The sequence below is a fragment of the Corythoichthys intestinalis genome, chromosome 16 (assembly GCF_030265065.1).
Source record: "Corythoichthys intestinalis isolate RoL2023-P3 chromosome 16, ASM3026506v1, whole genome shotgun sequence".
Taxonomy (NCBI): domain Eukaryota; kingdom Metazoa; phylum Chordata; class Actinopteri; order Syngnathiformes; family Syngnathidae; genus Corythoichthys; species Corythoichthys intestinalis.
In genome coordinates this window covers 4191986-4216828 of record NC_080410.1, presented here as the reverse complement: position 1 = coordinate 4216828, position 24843 = coordinate 4191986, and the positions used below count along the sequence as shown (strand labels likewise).

General features: G+C 39.3%; 1 protein-coding gene across 2 annotated transcripts in view; it reads left to right on the top strand.

The window, feature by feature from the left end:
* Nucleotides 1–24843, top strand: part of retreg3 (reticulophagy regulator family member 3) — a 42256-nt gene that overhangs the window by 3110 nt on the left and 14303 nt on the right. For both annotated transcript variants that reach the window (XM_057817452.1, XM_057817453.1), the window contains 4 exons: nt 7200–7306; nt 13719–13749; nt 13851–13977; nt 15560–15644. In XM_057817452.1, the coding sequence (XP_057673435.1) occupies nt 7200–7306; nt 13719–13749; nt 13851–13977; nt 15560–15644 (350 nt within the window). The remainder of the gene's footprint in view (nt 1–7199; nt 7307–13718; nt 13750–13850; nt 13978–15559; nt 15645–24843) is intronic.

Genomic DNA, 24843 nt, shown 5'->3' with positions numbered 1-24843 from the left:
TGTCTGAGTTTTCCGCCATATATAAATTGAAAATGGAGTTATACTTGTATGGTGCCTTTCAACCTTCAAGGCCCCCAAAGTGCTTTACACTACATCCCGACCCCACTGGTGACGCAGTACCAGGAGCAATGTGGGCTTCAGTATCTTATTCAAGGATAAAAACCCACAACCTTTGGTTTGGGGAGCGACTACTCTACCACTTAGCCACCCTGCCTCAGAAAAGATTGACTGTGGGAAAAACAAAATTGAAATATAACACTGAAAAAAAGTATTTTCAAAAATATTGCCAATAAACTAGTTCAATTCAATTTTTCAGGTATGCCACTCAGTTTCGCCTGAGAATAAGACACAGTGCTACATCACACAGTCCACTCTTCCAGGAGAGTGTCGGTCCTCCTTCCGCATTTTGCGCACTGCTGTCACTTTTCTAACTCGCCCACTCATTCGAAGAAAATAACGACAAATCTGGCCCATCTTCTTCCTCGTGTTGATGAAATATTGCATTAGCTTGCGCTAAATTTAGTTTTCGATTCATTCCGCATGTTTCACAAAGTCGCTCGCTCAAAATATGGAGATGGCTATAAAACTCAAATGACATTATTTGTTTTACAGGACACATCCGTATCAAAACTGTTGTTTTCTTCACTGACCAATTGTAATCAACATTTTGGACCCAAAAAGACAACAACAACAACAAAAATCCCAAATATTTTTGTCAAAATTTGTAATATTGATGTTCTATTGACAACCAAATATGCGCGACGAACCGGTTTGAAGCTTGATAATATTTATTCAACTTGTTAGGATAAATATCCAACAGAAAAAATAAGACTGAATAGTTTTTAGGGGTAAACATAGACAACAAGGGAAATTAGCTTTGATGTTCACTGGCCCCATGATCAAAACCACTGGCCCAAGTCAACACGTCAGTTATTGATCCCAATAATCACACAAAAAAAAACAATTTGCTTGAATAACATGAATAACATTTTTTTTTATTAGATTTAATGAAAAGTGTAGCAAAACGGTGTAAAAACATGATGAATCTAGTGCAAATAATCCTATTCCAATTCCATAATCACTTCAGTATAGCCAACATTTTTTCTTGGGAGCTCCAAGGGGAGGCAGAATGTGATTAATTGAAATAAATCAGATTTATTTTAACTGTCGCATTATACGCTTGTACTCCTTGACGAAGATAATGTCACTTTGAAGCGGAAGGGCTGGCAATGAAATTAATTATTTCTCTATTTAGCAGTACATTTAAGAAAAAAGTACGAATCGCTACTTTTCAATTCATTATTTCAAAGAATGGAATTAATTGCGATTAAAATTTGACAGAGATAGACATCATATGCCCGCACTAGAATAAAGTGTAGTATGAAATCCAAATTAGTGGGCGGCAGTGGCACTCTCATTTTCCGAGTGTGCGCAGTATTTTTTAACCAAACAAGAGCACACATCAAAGCGCACTGGAGATATGAAGAGCTAAGACAAAGAAATATGACAAAGCGTATGCGATAGATAGGCTTTTGGCTTTGACTTTCAATACAGTGGGAGACGAGGAAACACCAGTCTGTTTACTGTGTCCTAAAGTGTTTGCAGCGGACAGCAGAGAGCTAAATCAACCAGAAACATACCGAATATTGCCAATAGTCATCCCGCTTTGTCAGTGTTACTTTAGTAAACCAGAAAGCAATGTTAGCATCTAATAAGGTGGAATACCTACTTGCTCAGTGCAAAATAAAAACACACCATAGCAAAGGACCTGATACCTGCAGCAAAAATATAAACTGTTCCTCAGTCCAATGACACTGTCGTTTTTGTTCTATTAATTTTTTTGTCCTTTCAAATTTTTTTAACATATTGTCCTCATGAGTTAATGTTGCTAATCAATTTGAATTTATGATTACAGTGGTATGAAAAAGTATGTGAACCTTTTGGAATTTCTTACATTTCTGTGTAAAATCACCATCAAATGTGATCTTTGTCAAAATCAGACAGATGTAAAAAGTGTCTGTCTTAACTAAAACAACCCAAACATTAATAGTTTAATGATGATAGCATGCAAAGAATGACAGAATGGGGAAATTAAGTAAGTGAACCCTCTGCCTAAGGAGACTTAAAGAGTACCGTAATTTCCGGACCATTGAGCGCCCCGGATTACAAGCCTCACCCAGTACATTTTTAAAGGAAAAAGCATTTTGTACATACATAAGCCTCTCCTGCCTATAAGCCGCGTGTGCCCACATAGTAAACTGAAATATTTATGAAGAAATACACACTTTTCTAAGTTTAAATACCTTATTTTAACGAATCGGGTTATGATACAGCGCGTCACTTACAGGTAAGGGAGGTGCGGAAGAGCAATAGACGTGCTGTTGTTGTTGTTGCGGGTGTGTCTGTGTGTGTGCGTCGGCTGCTGGAGGCAGCAGTCGTGTGTTGTTCGACGAGTTTCCAAAATAAAGAATTGCAACCTAACTTAACGGGTTACTCTTTGTCATCGTTACGATACCTTAACTTTTCTTTCCAAACAGCGCCAGCAACACGGCACTTACCTGACTCCTCAAGCTCACTCCTTAGCGTGTCGTCCTCTTTGTCACGCAGCAGACCGGCTTTTCGAAACCCGTTGGTGATGGTGGATTTTTTTCACACTGCTCCACGCTGACAGACTTTTGCAAAAGTTGCTCTTCGCATACGGCCACTTTTGTAAACCATCTGACGCCGCTGGCCATCCAAGCCCTCAATTCAACTCGGCACGTCATATCCATTTCTTCTAGCATGATGTGGGTATGCTAATTCTACTAATGCACAAAGATGAGGGTCTACTACTTTTATTCGTACACAAACCACAAAGTTAAAATACGGGTAAGAGTGCCAACTAGCGTCTTCCTCGACACATATATTCCACGTGTCCTATGCTTGCATTTTATGCTCGAGCGCTCCTGGCGGTCGTTAGAAAAATTGATAAATTGGCCGCATCATTGCATACGCCGCAGGATTCAAAATGAGGGGAAAAAAGTAGCGGCTTGTAATCCGGAAATTATTGAAACCAATTTTTACCAAACAATTTAAGTCAGGTGTGTGCCCAATCACTGATGAGTGGTTTAAAGCTGCCCTGCCCACTATAAAACACACACCTGGTAAGAATTGTCTTGAGGAGAAGCATTGTCTGATGTGCATCATGGCTCGGTCAAAAGACATGTCTGAAGGCCTGCGATCAAGGATTGTTGATTTGTATAAACTGGGAAAGGATACAAAACCATCTCTAAAAGTCTGGATCTTCATCAATCAACAGTCAAAGAAGTTTTGTACAAATGGAGAGAGTTTGGCACTGTTGCTTCTCACCCAATGAGTGGCGGTCCACCAAAGATGATGACAAGAGTTCCGTGCAGAATACTCAGAGAGGTAAAAAAAAGAACCCTAGCGTGTCTGCTACAGACTTACAGAAATCACTGGCACAGTCCAATATCTCTGTGCACACATCAACTATATGGAAAACTATGGCAAACAATGGTGTTCATGGGAGGACTCCACGGAGGAAGCCACTGCTGTCTAAAAAACATTGCTTCTTGTTTAATGTTCGCAAAAAGGCACTTGGACACTCCACAGAAGATTTGGCAAAATATTTTTTGAATTGATGAAAACACAGTCCATTGTTTAGGAGTAACACACGTCATATGTGGAGGAAAAATGAAACTGCTCACCAACATCAACACCTCATCCCCACCGTGAAGCATAGTGGAGGGATTATCATGATTTGGGGATGTTTTTCTGCCTCACAGCCTGGATAACTTGCAGTCATTCATGGGAGAATGAATTCAAAAGTTTATCAGGATGTTTTGCAGGTAAACCTGAGGCCGTCTGTAAGACAGTTGAAGCTAAAAAGAGAATGGATGTTGCAACAAGACAGTGATCCAAAACACAGAAGTAAATCAACTTCAGAATGGTTTCAGAAGAACAAAATACACGTTCTGGAGTGGCCAAGTCAAACTCCAGACTTGAACCCCATTGAGATGCTGTGGCATTACCTAAAGACAGTGATTCATGCCAGATATCCCAGGAATCTGACTGAACTCCATCAGTTTGGTAGAGAATAATGTACCAAGGATAGTCCTGATCGATGTGCCAGACTGAGCTGCAGCAACAGGAGCGTCTGGTTGAAGTTATGGTTGCCAAAGGGGGTGGGGGCACAAAATATTAAAGTTGATGGTTCACTTACTTATTTTCCCCCTTCTGTCATTGTTTGCATTCTATCCTCATTAAAATATGAAAACCTATAAATGGTTTGGTTGTTTTAGTTCAAGCAGTTTTTTCATCTGTGTGATTTTGACAAAGATCAGATAACATTTGATGGTGATTTTATGCAGAAATGTGAGAAATTCCAAAAGATTCAGATTGTTTTTCATACCACTGTATATATTGATTTTATTTAATTTTATTTATTCACTATTAAATGGTCAAAAATGTACCTTGAATGCATTTTTACAGTTTGGACGTTACTTGTTTTTTTTTTTTTTAATTCAGGCAAATTGAGGCGCCTTAAGTCTTCTCTGTTACAAACAAAACAATGTTAATAAAGTTATCCTTTATTGTAAATTGATACATATTTTTTTCTTTAATGTTTAAAAGGACACAATGTTATGCAAATGTGTACTTAAAATAATTATTTTAGAGACAAACGATACTATTTACTGGCGGCAGAGTTGGGGGGCGCGAAACGTTTACATCTTGGGGGAGGGGGCGTAACAGAAAATAAGTCAGAAGCACTGGTTTAAAGGTTCATTTATAGATGCTGAGGTTGCGTACCAATGTTATTTATCAGTTTAAGTATAATTTTACACTTAAGCGCCAAATTAGAATTTGAGTATTGTTATATGTTAACTAGAAATATGCCTACTCCTCTTAAAGCGTGATTCTGAAAAAAATTGCTCAGTAATAACACTAGAAATGTCGTGTATGTGTGTGGTTTTTATTTGTACAATCTTAGTCGAGTTTTCCAGATCTTTGCACTTTGCAGATCACATGGCTAAGCCCAATTAGAGGCCTTTTCATGCCAACAAATTCTTTGTCAGGTTAATCTCCCAGCTGTAGCTTTTGCAGTGTTATTGTTTTGTGGCAAAATAGGCCACCAAAATGATATCAACACTAAAATTTGCAAGAAATTGTTTGTCTGCCTGTCCAGCTCTATCAGCTATCAAAAGTCTTCAAAATCAACAGTACTTAATAACACTTTTGGTGCATGTGATAGGATTCAAAGTATTCAAAGATAAAGGCTATTTGTCAGTGTATTACTCAGTATCAAAGCAATGTTGAATTTTAACTAATGGCCTGCCATCATTGACAGCAATAGACATCAAATCCATTTGAAGTGGGAAGGCTAGCAGCGAATGAACGGCCTCCCTTTTCAAATGGATTGGATGCCGACTGGTGACAAACTCATTTCTATTCACAGCAAAAGAATGAAAAGAGCCACATGATTGGACGTCAATCATCATCTGTGGTGCTGAAAGAGTTAATATAAGAATTATTTAGGTAATCGATTAATCTATCAGTTCAAATGATCGAGTAATCGGATCACGAACATTGACTGCATTGCAGAATAAATTTTAGGACACGTAAAACAAATAAACAGTGTATAACAGAAGAACATTTGGCTAACATGCATAGTAAAAGTCAGCTAGCTTAAATGCTCTAAAACAGGGGTCCCCATCTACCAGGCCGCGGACCGGTACCGGTCCGTGGCGCATTTGCTACCGGGCCGCACAAAAATAATAATTTAATAACGACCGCATTCTGACCGAATTAACCCTGTCCCCCTGCTTAACACACCAATATCTCTGTGTACTCTAGATATAATACTACGGGATAGATTAAACGTCGTCATAGAAATCCATTGATTGGACTGCTAGCAGTACATCTTGTTTGTGTATATAATATATCTATGTGCGCTTGTCCTCGATAATAATGTATTGCTAGGCTGCGGGCGCATCACATTTGTTCCCGGAAATAATTAGCCCCCACACGAGCGGAGATGACTGGAAAATAGACGTCTTTGGAGATCTTTTTACGGCAAAAAGGGCACCTGACGAGCCTACAAACTCTAAGACCCACGAACTGCGAAGGAGTGGATTCGTGACCCGTTTGTGAATAAGCAGAGTGATTCGAGCATGTCTGTACAACAGTAAGATCAACTTGTAGAGATGGCAACTGACGGCGACCTTATTAAACGTACATTTGAGACAACAACTCTACCGAGGTTCTGGATTAGAAGTCATTCTGGAATATCCTGACATCGCTACAAGAGCATTGAAAAACTTGCTACAATTTCCAACATCAATCTTTGTGAAGCGGGCTTCTTAATTAATGCTTAACGACAAGGCGAAGTCATTAATGGTGAGAGCGGTGTGCAGTTGTTCTGTGCAGCTTACATGGCAGGATGTATCTGAGGAGAACTTTTGTACAAGTCCTTCCATGATCAAACGTAAGTTAATATTCCTTTCTTTCAAGAAAGTTTTTAGTGTTTACTTTGGAATCGCTGCATTTGCACATTTTGCGGCAATGTTTAATGTTATGCGCAGAACCGCATCGTTGCAATTTTTGATGGGTTGCAAAATTTGTCAGAACACCGGTCCGTGAAAAAAACAAAAAAAACAAATAACACCGGTCCGTAGTTAACAAAAGGTTGGGGACCCCTGCTCTAAAATGCGTTTTTTTTTTTTTATTTATATATATTTTTACAATGCTCTTAAAAATCGTTCAATCACATATTCCCACACAAAACTGCTAAATATACTTGCAAACTACCTAACAAATGCATAAACCAACATATTAGCTGTATCAAAAACATACCTGATGTTGGTCTGAACAGGGAGCAGCTGGATTCTGCCATGTTTGTCGAGTTATGGCATATTCACTGTTGCCACGAGAGGGTAGTGTATCCACCCAAATCAATCAAACCAAATGCAGCTCTTTCAAAACAAACCATTGCAAATTCAGTTTAATTAAACAAATCCTTAAATGAAGCAGCAAAATTTGATCCGTAGCTTTTTTTCTTATCGAATTTCTCGAGTTAATCGAGTAATCGTTGCAGCACTAAATTATATTAGTCTTATAATTTCACACATTGATTTTGTTATCCGACAGATGTACAAAAAAGTACAGTGTGTCGTTATTGACAAACTGTCATTCTCCCATAGGTTCTTTGCCCTGACGTCCCTGCGTCCGTTGTTCCTGCTGGCGTCCGGCATGGTGGTCGTGGTCTGCGTGGAAACATGGAGGAATAAGATTTGGCCAAAGCTCAGAGGTGCTTAATATTTCTTCTCAGTGAGCCAGTCAGTCTGTGCTGCAAAAGTGAAGAGATAAGCCACCTGTTGGCAACAATTCCACAGACAATCACTGGACTCAACATGGGATTTGTGTGTCACCTACAGCAGTTGAATCTGCCATTCTTGCTTCCAAACGTGCCTCTTGTAGTGTCCTGATCTTGACAAGCGACGCGAACGAGCCAGCAGGCTGGTGCCTGTGAGATTAATGAGGCCTATTTTTGGATCAGATAAATGTAACATCAACAACTGGAAGTCAATCATTGGTTTCATTGCTGCAACTGAACAGCGAAGCTTGTTTGTTCAGATGCTCAGCTTCCATCATGAAATATGAAAACCCATAGACTTCATAATGTATTGACGGGACACGGGGTGCAGGGCCGATAAATAGGAGGCGTGCATTGTTGGCGAGGCCGTCAAAGCTGAGCGAGTGGAATAACAGACAGAGCTTTTTTCATTGAAAATTCCTATGAATAAATGCTTAACTCCCCGAAATCTTTATAGATATGAACGTTAAACAGTCTCGATTCTTGGTTAAAAGCAAAAAAAAAAAGCGCAGTTAGCGTTAATATTACGTAAATATGTCGAAGTACAATCCTAGTCTGTCAGTGAATGTAGCTAGCAGCATCCTGATGTAAACAGAGCTTTTCCGGTGAAAATTCTTCTGAATAAATGCTTAAATCCCGGAATTCTTTATAGATGTGGACGTAAAACAGTCTCGATTCTTGGTTAAAAGCAAAAAAACCCAAAAAAAACAAAAAAACGTGCAGTTAGCGTCAATATTACAAAAATATGTCGAAGTACAATCCTTGTCTGTTAGTGAATGTAGGTAGCAGCTGCCCGATGTAAGCAGAGCTTTTCCGGTGAAAATTCTTGTGAATAAATGCTTAAATCCCAGAATTCTGCATAGATATGGACGTAAAACAGTCTCGATTCTTGGTTAAAAGCAAAAAAAAAAGTGCAATTAGCGTTTACTTTACGTAAATATGTCTAAGTACAATGCTAGTCTGTTAGTGAATGTAGCTACAGCCGCCTGATGCAAACAGAGCTTTTCCGGTGAAAATTCTTGTGAATAAATGCTTAAATCCCTGAATTCTCTATCGATATGGATGTAAATCAGTCTCGATTCTTTGTTAAAAGCAAAAAAAAACGTGCAGTTAGCATTTATTTTACGTAAATATTGCCAATGCAGTAGTGGCTAATTTCTCCCATTGATTTTTTTTAACAATGTTTCAGAATGCATGCATGGTACAAAAAAAAATATTTATCTATATTTAATATATATATATATATATTTTTTTTTTTTTTTTATATATATATTTATATATATAATTATGTATATATTATAATTACCTTGAATCCTCGAACAAATCACTCCGGAGACAATCCTTCCTGTTTGTATGCGATACAGCTTTCATACTTTTTCAACAGAAATCCGGCGTTAGATCGCTGTGTGCATGTGTTTGTGAATAGCTCATCTTGATGTGGGCGGCCCCCTACTTGAATGCAAGGCACAGTGCATGACTGAGCTGAGCCGTCAATACATTATGAAGTCTATGTGAAAAACATTCTAAAAAGGAACAGGCCATCATCAACTTGTACCATGCGTTTGCCTTCCTTTAGGCGGGCGAGCCAAACTCTGTGCATAGATGAACTTGCTAAATGCGGAAGATTGCATCATGTCACTAAACCTGGAAAACAAGTTATAAATTATGAAGCTGCTGCACGAAATATTAATTGCAACTACAAAGAGAGATATTCCAATGTTGATTTTTTTGGGCTGTATCGGGCACCAGTCTATCCACATGACATGTGTGTGGTAAACATACAGTTGGCCTAATACAGTGCTTCTCAATTATTTTCTGTTTAAGCGGCTTATCAATGTGATTGGGGTCTAATGTCTTTAAGTGACAACTTAATTAATTTGGTGTCATGCTGTCCGCTGCCAACATAGACACGGAAAACATACCGGTCTTTCCTCGTATCCCACTATGAAACTAAACATTACATACACTTTGTCATATTTTCTCGACCATAGACTTCTATATATACACTTCCGCCAGACCCTGCGCCACGCCTACGGTAGGGGGCCTGCCCACACTCAGCTTCAATTAAGGCTAAGTAAGGCTTCGCCGTCAGTCGCAGTAATTCCTTCTTCGGTTACTTCGGGCAAATCATATCACATTTTGTAATTGTCAATGATACCGATGATGATGACAAAAAAATTCTATTCCATTCCAATTCTTAAAACCAACGCAACACCGGATTTAGGTTGAAAAAGTACAAAAGCTGTACCGCATACAAAAAGGAAGGTTTGTCTCAGGGGTAATTTGTTCGAGGGTTCAAGGTAATTATTGTATTTTTCGTACCATGCATGCATTTTAAAACGTTGTGAAAAAAATCAATGGGAGAAATTAACTGCTATGGCATTGGCGTCATAATTCGCAATATTTACGTGAACCCGTTTTTTTTTTGTTTTTTTTTTTTAAATTTATTATTTGCTTTTAACCAAGAATCGAGACTGTTTTACGTTCATATCTATAAAGATTTCAGAGATTTAAGCATTTAATGATAACTGCCTGGTTTTTTCGCTTTTAACCAAGAATCGAGACTGTTTTACCTCCATATCTATAAAGAATTCAGGTATTTAAGCATTTATTCACAAGAATTTTCAACGTAAAAAGCTCTTTGTGGTGATAAGGCGACGCCACAGTGGCTTAAAGACTAGCAACACATTCGACATATTTACGCAAAATAAATGATAACTGCCCGTTTTTTTTCTTTTAACCAAGAATTGAGACTTTTACATCCATACCTATTAAAAAAATCAGAGATTTAAGCATTTATTCACAAGAATTTTCAACGTAAAAAGCTCTTTGTGTTTCCACTCGGTTAGCTTTGACGGAGATTGGCCGCCTATTAATCCTACCCGCGCCCCGTGTCCCGTCACTATATTATGAAGTCTATGCTTCGACTTTCCTCGGCTTTTGGGAGACATCTCAGACATCCCTGTCAAATATTTTTCATGTGTCACTGAACTGAAGGGTTTGTTCAATGCACTTCATACAGTCATGTAAAAAAAAAAATTAGGACACCCCATGAAATATTCACTTCTTTATTAAGAAAAGTTCTCACATCTGATCTTGTTTTTCTTTATCTCTGGAAAAGAAAGATTTAATTGCGCGCTAAACAACAAAAATGAACATTGTTTTACTCATGAAACCAAATATATCAACAAAAATGTATATTCTAACTGAGGAAGAAGTTAGGACACCCTACCACTTAAAGCTGGTGTTACCCCCTTTGGCTGAAATAGCTTCAGTGAGACGCTTTTTGTAGCGATCTACCAGTCTTTGACATCGGTCTGAAGAAAGTTTGCCCCACTCCTCAACGTTGAATACTTTCAGCTTTGAGATGTTTTAGGGGTTTCTTGCATGTACAGCCCGTTTGAAGTCACCTCACAGCATCTCAATTGGATTAAGATCTGGGCTTTGACTCGGCCATTCCAGGACGACTCCATTTCTTTCTTTTCAGCCAGTCCTTGGTGGATTTACTGGTATGTTTTGGGTCATTGTCATGTTGCAGGGTCCAGTTTCGCTTCAGCTTTAATTTTTTTTCACAGATGATCTCACATGTTCCTTAAGCACCCTCTGATACACGATAAAATTCAGGGTGGATTCTATGATGGTGACCAGGCATGGTCCAGCTACAGTAAAGCATCCCCAAACCATGAACCTTCCACCTCCATGCTTCACAGATGGTACTAGGTTCTCTTCCTGGAATGCTGTATTGGGTTTACGCCAAACATATCCTCTGTTCTGGTGTCCAAATAATTAAATTTTAGATTTATCTGTCGTCCAAAAAAACGTTATTCCAGAAGTCCTGGTCTTTGTCTACATTCACTTTGGCAAACTTTAGTCTGCCCTTCATGTTCTTCTTGGAGAGCAAAGATTTGCTCCTTGCACACTTCCTATGAAGGTTGAAATAGTGAAGTCTCTTTCTGATTGTAGAGGCATGCACTTGCACATCAACAGTAACAAGAGCCTGCTGTAGGTCGCATAATGACATTTTACGTTTTTTTGAGAATTCTTTTACGGGATGAACTTTTTTTGATGGCCAGACCTGGGCATGTTGGCAGTTTTTTTGAATGTCCTCCACTTGTAAATTATTTTCCGGACAGTGGAATCGCTGATTTTATAGCCAGACTCATAAGCGTCTACATTGTTCTTTCTGAAGGCCTACCATGGTGTTTTCTCTCACTCCAGTCACAACAGTCAGGGACACACCAACAAAATGTGAGGTTTAAATAAGGCAAGCCTCCTTCAAAACACTGGGTAATGATGTTCTAATCATCTGCACCTGATGTGATACACCTGTGTGTGATTTTAGCCATTTTAAGTGGGATTGAATGTAGGTGGTGTCCTCATTAATTCCTCAACAGAAATTGCATTTATTTAAAATTACATTTTACTGAAAATTATCAAAAATATATTTTTCAGTTTTAATTGTTTAGTTCTTTGACTTGAATCTCTCAAGATTGTTAAAATTTATATTAAATATCCATATGACCAAATGTGTTAGAAAACACACAGGCTTCCATAGGGTGTCCCAATTTTTTCACATGACTGTATCTCCTGCTCTTTGCTGTGCGCTCTTTTTCATTCATTCATTCATCCATTCATTCCATGCCGCTTTTTATTTGATGCAAATAATATATATATATATTTTTTTTTAAAGGGCTAAAAAGTAACAAAATAATCTAGAAATACAACGGCATTGCCAAAAGAAACAAAAAGTATATGTAGTGCTGCAACGATTAATCGATTAACTCGAGTATTCGATTATAAAAAAATATTCAAATTAAATTTTGTTGCTTCAAGTATTCGTTTAATTAAAGTGGCGTTGTAATGGTTTATTTTGAAAGTGTTTGTATTTAGTTTTATTGATTAGAATGGATACACTGCCCTCTGGTATGCCTCTTTTCACATGGCTGAATCCAACTGCTCCCTGTTAAGACCAACCTAAGCTACGTTTTTGTTTGAGGTAATGTTTTTTAATGCATTCATAATTTAGTTTATAGTTACATTTCGCCGTTTTTTGTGGGAATATGTATCTGAACCATTTGTTCGGAGCATTGTAAAAAAATACCTTAGCATTTTATAGCATTTAAGCTCGCAGACTTTTTCTATGTAAGTTAGCCAATTGTTCTTTTGTTGTACATAGAGACTCATTTTGTCAAAAAAATATATACCGTTTGAGGCTCAGCTCAGGTATTTTAATTTTTCATGTTCCTTATCCGATTACGCAATTATTCGACCTAGCTAGTCCATCGATTAGTCGACTACTAAAATATTTGATAGCTACAGCCCTAAATATATGTTTTTACTCCGCAACACTCTCCGAAAAAGAGGAAGTACTGTAAACAGTACTTTGTGAGTTTTGTAACAATTTTTTTTTTTCTCTATCGGATCGCGACTGGGTATCTGTAGATTCTCAAAGTCGCGCTCCTCGTACTCTGGTGCAAAAACATGCAATCAGGGCATCCCAAATAAGAACAAATTATTCACTTGTTTTCTAAATACTACTGGTGACCTCCAAAAAAGAATGTAAACATTCAGTCAGGCATGCGTTGTTTTCTAAATACTACTGCTGACCTCCGAAAAAGAATGTAAACATTCAATCCAGCATGCAATGGATTGCAGTTCTTTTCAAATTTTAAACAACAATAAAAATGTTTTGGATTAAATTTGCTCTCTCAGAGGCAAATTGCTTCTGTTGTAAGGCTTACAAGTCAGGACGCACAGTACCACTCACTTAATTATGTCTGACTGGCTAACGTCAGAACTACAACGATCTTTATGTACTGTATGGTAATGTTAGAGGCGAACGTACTACAGCAATCTCGACTGGATGACTACTGAGCAAATTTTGTCACAAATAGTCCGGTTTTGGTCATGTTGCGTTGGTGGTTTTTCAGTTTGCGTTTGCGCTGCTGCTATTAGCATCTACGTTTTAGTGAGGCTACAGCAAAAAAAAAAAGCGGTCTTGTTCTTTTTACATTACAAGCTGGACCAGTGATAAGCGATATTTTATCACTACATATTGTCGCCGCGATGAAAATACAGGTGAAATTTTAAAATCCTGCACTTCGCTCTGTATTTCGCAGTGTTTTGATTTCCGTATTGGAATCTGCGGCAAATTTCCTGAAGGGACACACAAACAACCTGAAATGTTAACAATGTCGCTCTAAATATATGTCATGAACTCATTGGTTGGTATTGATGTGAATAAACATCCAATAAATAAACAAATATGAACTCAGTGGAAGCCAATGAGTTAAAGCGAAAAACTGCAATTATGGTGACCCCTGGTTTTAATGTCTCTTTTTCACAGTCAGGAACCGGGATGAATCCGAAAGTGAGAGGTTAGTCACCACGGTGGAAATTTGTATATCTGACACTAATATATTGGAAAACTTTTGAAAAATACAGAGTTGTCATGAATAATGTCATATCTTGTTTGTAGCTGGGGCCTGGTGCAGCCCGGCATCCTCAGCGTACCCGAGCTGTGTCACCACATCGCAGAGGCTTGGGTCAGCGCGGTTGTTCTTGCGTCCAATGTGATGCATTTCAAACGATTCAACCCCGGCAAGGTGAGATGCTTGCAATTGGTATTATTACCTGTTGTATTAAAGTGCCTGCGACAGCATAAAAAAAATCTTAAGTAGCATTATTATGTAAATTAGAATCATAATTTGATACTATTCAACTATATACAACAATTTGGCAAAGCACAGATGACGAGAAATTAGTCTTTTAATCTGCTGTTTAGCCCTGCCTGTAATTACAGCATTCAAGCGTCCCCAGCTGGAGGATGACGTCGACAGGGTCACGATTTCATCTGATTTAGAATTCAGCCCAATGAGGGGGAATTATTCAGAACGAGGAAAATGCGACAAAATATCATTGTTTCAATCTCGCTACTTCAATATTTTTATAGGATACTCATTTTATCGAAGTATTTTTCCCCAATTGCTACATAAATGGTATGGTCATGACAAATAACAGTCTTGTGCTAAATGGAATATGAAAAATTCAAAATGCATTTATTCAGTACGACAGGGCAAAATTACTCCATAATGGTCAAAACTATCGACTTCTTTCACCTACCTAACAATATTTTACGCCACCGTAGTTTGTCCGGCTTTTGTCATTTCCCTACCCCGGCTTCGGGGAGCGTAAACAAACCAGGAGGCAGAACAGCTAGCCGACATGCTAACCCGAACCGAGCGGCATTTCAACGACTTATTCTCGCCTTTCGAAGCGAAAAATCAGACAAAACTACCCCAGATCGTGCCACTTGGCAGCGGGGTTGTCGATTGTCTTCATTAATAGACAACACCCTCAGCGGTGAGCAAGTTAGAGCTTGTCGTTCCCCTGCTGCGGGCAGGAGAGCTCGTTTGCCGGGAAAGCAGCTGGAGAATGACCGCCGGACAAACCGGCCAACGTCGGATGAGCGCGTAGCTGCCTGAGCCCAACCCGAAGATAGTGGTCTATTGCTGGCCACACAAAGAGGGCAGAGAGGGCTGGAAGTCTGGACGATATGGAGAAACGCAGGAGCATAAGCAGAGTGTCGCGCTCTCACGCGGGCACGTGAAGAGGACCAAGGGGGTTGCGCGACAAGCCGCCGGTTGTCGGCCAAGTGGCATTCTCGGTGGACAAGGAGAATTGTCAGCCCCAAAATGCAAGCCACCTCCGTATTAAAACGTGTGCGATGATCCCAGTATTTGACATAATACAAAACACGATCATGACTCACTTCCTCGTAAGTCCAATGGTCCCACAGTTGTCGGACTTGTTTTGGCCAATGTCCGGGTGGGGGCTCACACGCCTCTCTTTGGTGCAGCAACAAAACCCTGCAGCACATTTGGCTGGCTTAATGCGAAAAATAAACAAATTAATCAGCAAAATTAGCTGAATCCGCAGTCCATCTGCATGCTGTAAAGCAATGCTGTATTGTGAGATGCTGACCCAGGTGACGTCACATTCGCATTCTTCCTCAAAACGAGAAGTTATTCATTTTCATGGCGCGGGATTCAAAGAATCGCTTCCACACATATCCAAGTGGTCCATTTCATTCAGGAGCATAAAATACTGTGTGAAATATGAAATGAACATGCTTTTTGTTGTCATAGGCACTTTAAGCTTAATGCGTGCTTGGCTTTTGTGTTCCAGTTCTGCATCCTGACCTCCTGCCTCTTCTTCTCTTTGGCTGTGATTGGACGCTACGTTCCTGGGTTGGTGCTCTCCTACTCAGCTGGTGAGTCCCGTCCAGTGCTTCTGCTGTGAATGTTTTGTCACTAGTAGATGTTTAATCCATTTGAACAGGGTACCCGCGGGTTATTAAAAGTATTAAAAAGGCATTTAATTTAGTTTTCCATTATTAAAGGTATTAAAAGTATTAAATTAGCTGTTGTAAGTCTGGAATTTTTTCACCGTGGTTTTAATTTTCAAGAACATCTCAGTGCAACCTAAATTATATCCGTGACGTTTTTTTTTGTTTGTTTTTTTTTTTGTTTTTTTTTTTAATCCATAACAAAGATGACGCGTAGAATTTTTACGATGCACTGCACCTCGTGCGTGCGCGCCGTTAGCATCAACATCACAACAGCAGGCAATCGCAGGTACCAGGCCCGGAGTGGCTAATCGGGGGAACCGGGACAGTTCCCGGTGGGCCGGCCTGACGTTTGGGCCGGTCGTAATACACATTTTTAACGAAACATTCAGTTAAACTATTTACTAAAGGCATCACGCAACCTCGCTTTGCGCAATAAATTGTGGCCCTTCTAGCATTCCATAGTTTGAAATTCGATACACCGCAACAGGCTCCCTCTCATTCTCCAATGCAGCCAGCTCTGCCTCTGGGAAAGAGTATCATGATATCATCCTGTTGACTTGATTCTGGAAAAACTTAATTTTGGGTTTTAATGGCCGAAATGGGGCATGTTGAGGCAGCATGACGAGCGTGAACCCGTCTCGCTGTTGGCGCGACCCATTATCGTTGTTTTTGAGCATGTTTGGATAAAAGTACAGCGATAAACCGTAAATGAACATGCAGAATGAAATGTTTTTCATGAGAGCACCACTAAAACTTCCACCATGGAGGCTCCAGGCACTATTTTTGGGCACAAAGACGGAGGATTGGGGTGAAATCCACGTTCTCAGGCAAAACATAAGTTGGGCATTTTAACCCAAAACATTGCACTCTGAGGTGGACAGATGATCGTGAACTACCCTGAAATACACAGGTGTCTGAACTGTATAAGTGCATTCGGAGACAGCCGTTTTGGTGAGTTCAATTATTCTTTCAATCAATCATTCAATCTTTCACATCTAATTGCGGTAATTTTATGTCATGAATAATATGAAAACACTCATAAGTAATGATATAGTACATTAATTTTTTACTTATTTAAACTATATACAGTACGCCCCCAAAATTTTGAATATCTAGTAAAAGTTGTTTTATTTCGGTAGATTAAACCAACAAAATTGAGTGTGTCAATTTGCATGTACCACAAACTAAAAAAAAAAAATGAATATGATGAAAAGCTTCAGTTTTGTACACACTTGCCACGTGTGTAATTCAAAACACCTGCAAAAGGTTCCTCATTCTTTAAAACGTCAGTCTAATATAAGATAAAATTATAGCTAGTACCCCAAAAATAAAATGGTAACTTCACACAGAACCTGCGCTTGAGCCCTTGATCTCAGAACTGTCAGTAGACATGCTCTTCCTCTCTGCCTCCCTTTTTACAAGTTATTTGGGGAAAATTCATATTTGATTCATCTTTACAAGTGTAAAGGAAAACTCTTTTCTTGTTTTTAATGAGGCTTAAATTTGATGAACTCCTGTGCTAATAGGTGTATTTAGAAATTGAAATATATAATTTATGCATTTTTAAATATCGCAAGTTTGCTATTGACAGCATGCAATTCGTCGCGATTTTAAAAAATTAATCGCTTGACAGCACGATTATTATTACAATATTTTAATAAGGTAGGTCATGACTAGGCATGTGCCGGTATGATATTTTGACGGTACGATAACTGTGAGCAAAAATACTGCGGTTTCACGGTATCACGGTATAGCAATTATAGCTCCAAAAAAATTTTGAGATGTATGGGTTAAAAAAAAAAAAAAACTTTTTTCCATTGAACAGGATTTTTTTTTTTTTTTTTTTTTTCAGACCATAGTTGCAAAGTGGAACATGAATATATTGTTAAAATAAATAATCAATAAAAAAAATATTTTAAATAAAATTAAAATAAATATAACTTATAGACTATACTCACAGCCACAGCTCAAGTTGCTCAAGATTAGAGCAAGAACAAAATAATTTCTATAAAAAAGTAAAAACACTTCTGAATAAAAATTTTAAAAATTTATACTGCATGACTTTTTGTTAGGGTGGAAAAGCTTAAGTGAAGTTTGGCCATTTTCAGCCACTGTATCAACTCTATTCTACATGATGTCATGCCTTTGTGTTAAAAAGAACATAAAGAATTCAGAAGTTAGTTAAAAATGTATAAGTTAGTTAAAATGTCAATATTGTTGTGGAAAGGTTTCATCTAAAAAAATAAAACATTGGGAGTGAGACCTCTCCTTGATCCAGCGAACGTGGATTTGTGCTTAGGGCAAGATCATCTTTCGCAATTAGCGATCTTTGACGATATCACTTTTTCCCCTTCATTCAAGGGAATCAAGCTTGTTTTCTCACTCTGCGGCTGTAACACTCAACGAAGTTGCTCTCCCAGCTAAGCCTAGGCTAACATTCATCTTTGTAAGCTTTTATTTAGTTTGTATATTGAATTTGAAAGGAAAATGTGTGTTTTGTTTTTGGCAAACTTTTTCCATGGTGCTAATCTGTTGAAGCTACTCACATGGAAAAATCTAATTGTACAACATTTTAAATATATTCATTTTGTACATTACACTTACCACGATTTGAGAGCTCAATAAATTGAAGAACAGTACTTATGCCTTATGTTTGGAGTATTTGTTTTTGGGTTAGCTCGTTGTCTAGCCGATAGCGTCACTTTCACACACAGCAACAAACGGGAGGGGTGAGCGCTGCTGCGCGAAGCCGCTTCTGGCTGCATTTTTGACACAAGAGAAATAGCGAATACCGTACTACGGTCTGACGGAAAATTTTAGTGGTTTTGAAACCGCGACGTTTTCACACCACGGTAAACCGTGAAACCGGTAACCGGCACATGGCTAGTCATGACATAAAGAGGGCCGGTCCATGGCACAAAACCTTGAATTGCCTTGTGTTGAATTGTGCTATATAAATAAATTTGCCTTGCCTTGCCTTTTGTTTTAATTGTATCTTCAATAAATGTCCATTCTTTTGTCAAACACACTTAGTAATTGAGGTTAAAATTGATGTTCAGTGCTTTATTTTTTTAATATGATAAAATATTATCTAAATAATGGGTGCGAGAGAAGTATTAATTTTCAGTTGAAATGGCATTAATAAAGGTCTTAAAAGTCTTGAATTTAGATTTATCAATCCTGGGGGGACCCTGTTGAAGTAGGAGGGTGGCAGCTAATGCTGCAACAACTAATCGATTAATTCCATTAAAATAATAATTACATTTATAAATTAGTTGCCAACAAATTTGATATTCGATTTTTGCTGGCAGCTATGAGCAGTCCTATTTGGGTCCTTGTTTGTGTATAATGTGAGGCTGGCTGCGCAGGCGCCAGTTATTAAGGCAAAAGAGAGAAAGTTCACTGCTACACTCAGGTTGGGTTGCTGAATCAATATTATGAAGCATCAAGAGTTAGATTATCTTTGAGTTGGTAGATACAGTGTCCCTCTGTCAGAGGTGAGTAAATGAAGCCAAATGTATCGTTTGTATTCTTTTTTGATGAGACTTGCTACCACACACATAAACCCATGACAGCTAAGTCTCTCAACACAAACCCCATTCAAAGTCTAAATTGTCATACAAGCGTGTGCTTTGAAATTGGATTTATATTGTATTTAGGAACAACTGTTTGAAAAAGAAAACTGATTCATCACAGTCTGCCACCTCCTCATTCGATTTTGTTGTTTAGTTTGTTTTAATAAAATAAATTAGTCAATGACACAATTTATTAGAGCTGAAACGAATACTCGAGCAAATGGGGTAACTCAAGTTTAAAAACTGATCCGAGTAATTTTGTTCACCTCGAGGAATCGTTTAATTTTGCCAGCTCTAAGCATCATTCATGTTTTACCCGGACTACTTTTAATGCGGGACAAAGCGCTGATGTCACGTGCGTAGAGGAATAAGCAATAAAAAATTATAAAAAACCTTTCTGCTGCCGACAGCCACTACAAACTACGGCGACGTTGCTAAAGACTAGCCCACATTATGCTACGGTGATAGCAGGTAGCGTCTGATGCGTCTCATAGATATCACATGTATGTTGAACTAGATGCGAAATGACAGTCAGCAGTGTTAGTAAACAGCCGCCATCTTAAAGCAGAACACTTCTCAGCGCTAATAAATAAGATTAACGTTAGGGTTCGCTCACGTAACGTTAGCCCTGCGGAGGGCTAGGTCTCTATTCAGGCATGAAAATCTCACCTTTCAGCAAAATTTGCTGTTTTGAAGTACAAAAGGATGACCTACATGAATCGTGTAGATCCGAGGAGAAAATTTTTAAGAGGGGTGGGGGGGTCGGGTGTAGGCATGTGCCAGTTACCTTCACGGTTTACCATGCTATGAAAACGTCGCGGTTACAAAACCACTAAAATTTTCTGTCATACAGTAGTACGTATTCGTTATTTTTCATGTGTCAAAAATGCAGCCAGAAGTGGCTTGGCGCAGCAGCGCTAACACCTTCCCCTTTTGATGCTGCGAGTGTCAGTGACTCTGTTCCAGCAAACCCAAAAACAAACACTCCAAACACAAGGCTTACTTTTCTTCAATTTATTGATCTCTCAAATCGTGGTAACTAAAATATACCAAATGAATACATTTAAAATGTTGTACAATCGTATTTTTCCACGTGAGTAGCTTCAACAGTTTAGCTTTATGAAAAAGTTCGCCAAAAACAAAACACACATTTTCCTTTCAAATTCAATACACAAAGTTACTAAAAACTTACAAAGACGAATGATAGGCAGCTAGGAGAGCAACTACATTGAGGTTAATCACAGCCGCTGAGAGAGAAACAAGTTTGAATGCAGGGGGAGAAAAAGAGAGCGTCAAAGATCGCTAATTGCGACAGATGATCTTGTCCTAAGCACAAATTCACGTTCGATGGACGAGGGGAGGTCTCCCTCCCAATTTTTTTTTTTTTTTTTTTTTTTTTGATGAATGCATTTGCCAGCATATTGAATTTGGTGAGTAATGGTTTCAATCGTTTTCATATTTTGCGCTAGACAAAGTTACTGCCGTTCATTGCAGCTTGCGTTGAACACTGCCAGAGCTAGCCAAATCTCCGTTGAAAAAATAGCTCCCGTTAAGTTAGCGTCAAGCTTGTGTATTTAACGGTAATATAAAAGCAGTGGGCGGCACGGTGGCTGAGTGGTTAGCACGTCTGCCTCACAGTTCTGAGATCAAGGGTTCAATCCCGGGCTTCGGCCTTCCTGTGTGCTGCGTGGGTTTCCTCCGGGAACTCCGGTTTCCTCCCACATCCCAAAAACATGCATGGTAGGCTGATTGAACACTCTAAATTGTCCGTAGGTATGAGTGTGTGCGTGAGTGGTTGTATGTCTCCTTGTGCCCTGCGATTGGCTGGCAACCAGTTCAGGGTGTCCCCTGCCTACTGCCCGTAGTTAGCTGGGATAGGCTCCGGCACCTCCGCGACCCTCGTGAGGAATAAGCGGCATGGAAGATGAATGAATGAATGAATAAAAGCAGTGTTGTCAGTTCCGCGTTATGTGAGTAATGCGTAACTGTAATCTGATTACTTTCTTTCAGTAAAGAGCAATCTAGCGCATTCATTTTTCTAAATCAGTAATCTGATTAAAGTTACTTTCCTTGATGCCTGTGTGTTACTATTTTGTTATTGCCCCATAATGTGTGTAGAATGAAGAATACTGTAGTCATGGGAGTGACATCACATGTCACATTTTCTGATCGGGGATGGAAAAAAAAACAGGTTACGTGTATTACTATTAGGGATAGGAATCGAAATCCAATTCCAATTCGGAACCGGTTCCAAGTGTTTCGAGGCCTCGACATCACAATGAAAAAGCCTTAACGATCCCTTTAACGATTCCTAAAGACGCGTATTGCGTCGTGACGTGTCTTGTTGTCCAGACGCATCAAACTAGCATGGCGCCAAGAACCACTCGCTCCAAAGTTTGACTACACTTCACCAGGAAAGAGTGTGAAAATGAAAGGTTACGACGGGTAAGCACGAGCATTGCAGCCATAAACATAACAAAGACAGCACGTAGGTTCAAACGCTCGAAAGTGTGTCTTCACTTCACGAGGAAAAATTACAACAAAGCGACTTGCGGTCATTGCAAGGTGGAGATAACTGCATCGGGAGGGAATACGACTGCGCTGTCCTCACAGAGAGGCTAAGGCTCAGTCCTGGCTATACAGCTAGCTAAACTCCCAAATGACGATGCAGAAGACGTTGTTATAATTTGCTGACTTTATTCAACCATCACTTGAAGAGTGAAACTAAGAATAGAAATGAAACAAATCAATTTCGTCCCCAATAACAAACAGGTTTGCATCAACGTAAATCAGCGATGATTAGCTGCTAATAACAATAATAACAAATGGTTAGCATCCGTTCGCTAGCATTAGCACATCGTTCAAACCACTACACAACTGGATTTAAGTGTCCGATCGCGAGTGGAAACACAACAACAACAACAACACAAAAGATGATACATACAGGCGTTGCCTCTGTAGATATTAACATTAACAAAGAACGTAGGCTCGTAGGAGTGTTTCCCTCTCTCACTAACTCGCTCACTCGCTTGGATGCGGCATTTCTCCTTCGGGTGTAAGCGCGCTCTTCTTCACGTGAGCGCGTTCTTCTTCGCGTGAGGAAGCGCAAGGGCGCCCGCACTTGAGAGTGTAAGCGCCACAAAAACTAAAAGGCATGCAATTCAATGTAATGGTAAAATAATACACGTTAACCCAGCAGTTCTCAAACTGCGGCCCGCGGCCCAAATACGGCCCGCCTCCACATTTGGTCCGGCCATTTTGAATTTTTTTTTTTTTCTCAATCGTGTTATTTATTTCCTGGCCTTTTCCCTGAAGAATTCAGAGAGGGTTATTTGGTTATTATCTATTTAATTAAGTGTTTTTATTATTAATTATTATATTTTTATTTTTATTTACTTTCATTCCGTGAAGAATCCAGAAAGGGTTATTTGATTGTGGCTTTCTAAAAAACAATCATTTTTTACATTTATGCACTTCTGCAATCGTCACACTTTTTCTGTTACAAACTGACCCCGGCCCCTCATCAGAGAAGGGAAAAGTTATGTGGCCCTCACAGGAAAAAGTTTGGGGACCGCTGCTTTAACACATATTGCCAAAGGCAGAACAACAACCTATCTGCCAATATATACCAATATTTTTTATTTCTATTAGATAAATGTTTCAGTAAAATGTTACACATTCTTGTGTATTTGCCACTTATTGCCACAGTTAACATTGAGGCTTTAGGCCTCTTTTGATCTCGTTGTGAGTTTGTAAGGTTGTGACTTCTGATTAAACAAACTCGATGCCAATCAAAACGTTCGTTCTTCTTTTTCCCCAAATTAGAATCGATAAGAGAATCGATAAAGAATCGAATTGTTAAGCAATATCGATAATGGAATCGGAATCGTAAAAATCCTATCAATTCCCATCCCAAATTACTATGATGCGTGAGCCATGAGTGCTGGGAGTTTGCGGCCAAAACATTGCCTTGCTACCTCGTCAGGATGCAATGAAATAGGCAGGAGATATACCACAAACGGCTGCATTTGCACACTGGAAACACAGACATTACTTCACATTTTTGTCCAGTAAAGAGGACAAAAATATCTCAGTGCGCTGCGAACTTTGCGCTTACTCAAAAAGACTGTCGACCGCTAAAAGCATCCAATTCAAGCACCACTTGGAATTACAGCACAACAGGTAACAAGGCAGCCAAGACTTTTTGATACTGCTCGTGCTCAATCCTCGGTTCAAACTCAGTTGTTGTTGAAGGTTTTGAAAGCTTAGGTTTAAGGAAATTCTAAATATCCATTTTGCCTCCTTAGCTGTAGGCTAAGCTAGCGCGAGTCAATGGTGGTTGAAATCAACTCCTTTAACGAATTAAACCCCCGCTAACTCGAATATTAAGCCTTATGTGAGAAATTAAAATTGTCAAATTCGCCTCATGTAGGCAGAATTTTGGCAGAACGCCGGAACATATTTCCTCCACACCCTTCTCACCTTTTTAACCCCTGACCCGTTTTCATGCCTGCTATTAATTAAGACCACTGTCGATGAGTGGCTAACGTGTCTTACATACAGGCTTTATTTAATCTATGAAAACATAGCGCTGTAGAGTGATGAGAGTGTAAAATGAATATATGATAAAGCTAACTGTCAATTTTAGCTCAGTAGGCATTGCTGGATGAAACACCAAGTAACACTGGTCCCTAATGTGCTCTAATACAGCAGGTATCATACTGTAACGTTGACTAAGAGTCACAGGCTTCGTTAGGTTGCAATTATTTCTTTTTTGGGAACTTGTGGAACGACAACAACAACAGGAAGGCACGTCTCTCACTCTCCCGCACCTCCCTTAACCCCGCACGTCACGCGGTGCATACAGGAACGCATGCAAGTATCCCCGCCATATTATAACCTGATATGTTACAACACAGGTGTCAAACCGATTCCAGAAAGGGCCAAGTGGGTGCTGTATTTTGTTCCAACTGATACCGTGCAGAGAGTTTATTCAATGAACTTCCTACTGAAACAAGCAGCACCTGACAAAGTTTAACTGATTACACATGTAAAAGATCTGATTGGTGAAAAGGTGTCCTCTTCATTTGTTGGAAAGCAAACCTACACCCACTTGGCCCTTTCTGGAATTGGTTTGACACCTGTGTGTTACAATACATTTGTTTTGAACACTGCAAAAACTCAAAATCCTATCAGTGGCCTATACTACGAACCGAGTTCAACCTCCCCAGAAGTAATCTAGTTTACCATCGGGTAACCGGAGTTGACAAAACCTGGTTGTCTAGTTTGTGGTCAATCGGTACTACGACGCTGATTATGAGGTTGATTAGTCGAACTTGTGTCAACCCAGTCAGAGTTACTGCGCGTTCACATAAAAGGGGGCGGTGACCAGAGTCAAACACTACTTGTGACGATGGCACGGGCACCTTACTTCACGGAGGAGGAATGCGCGATGATCATGCGGAATTATGAGGAATTAAAATCCACCCTCACCGCGAAATCCAACACTGCTTCGGCGAGTAGAACGCAACAGGTCTGTTGACAGC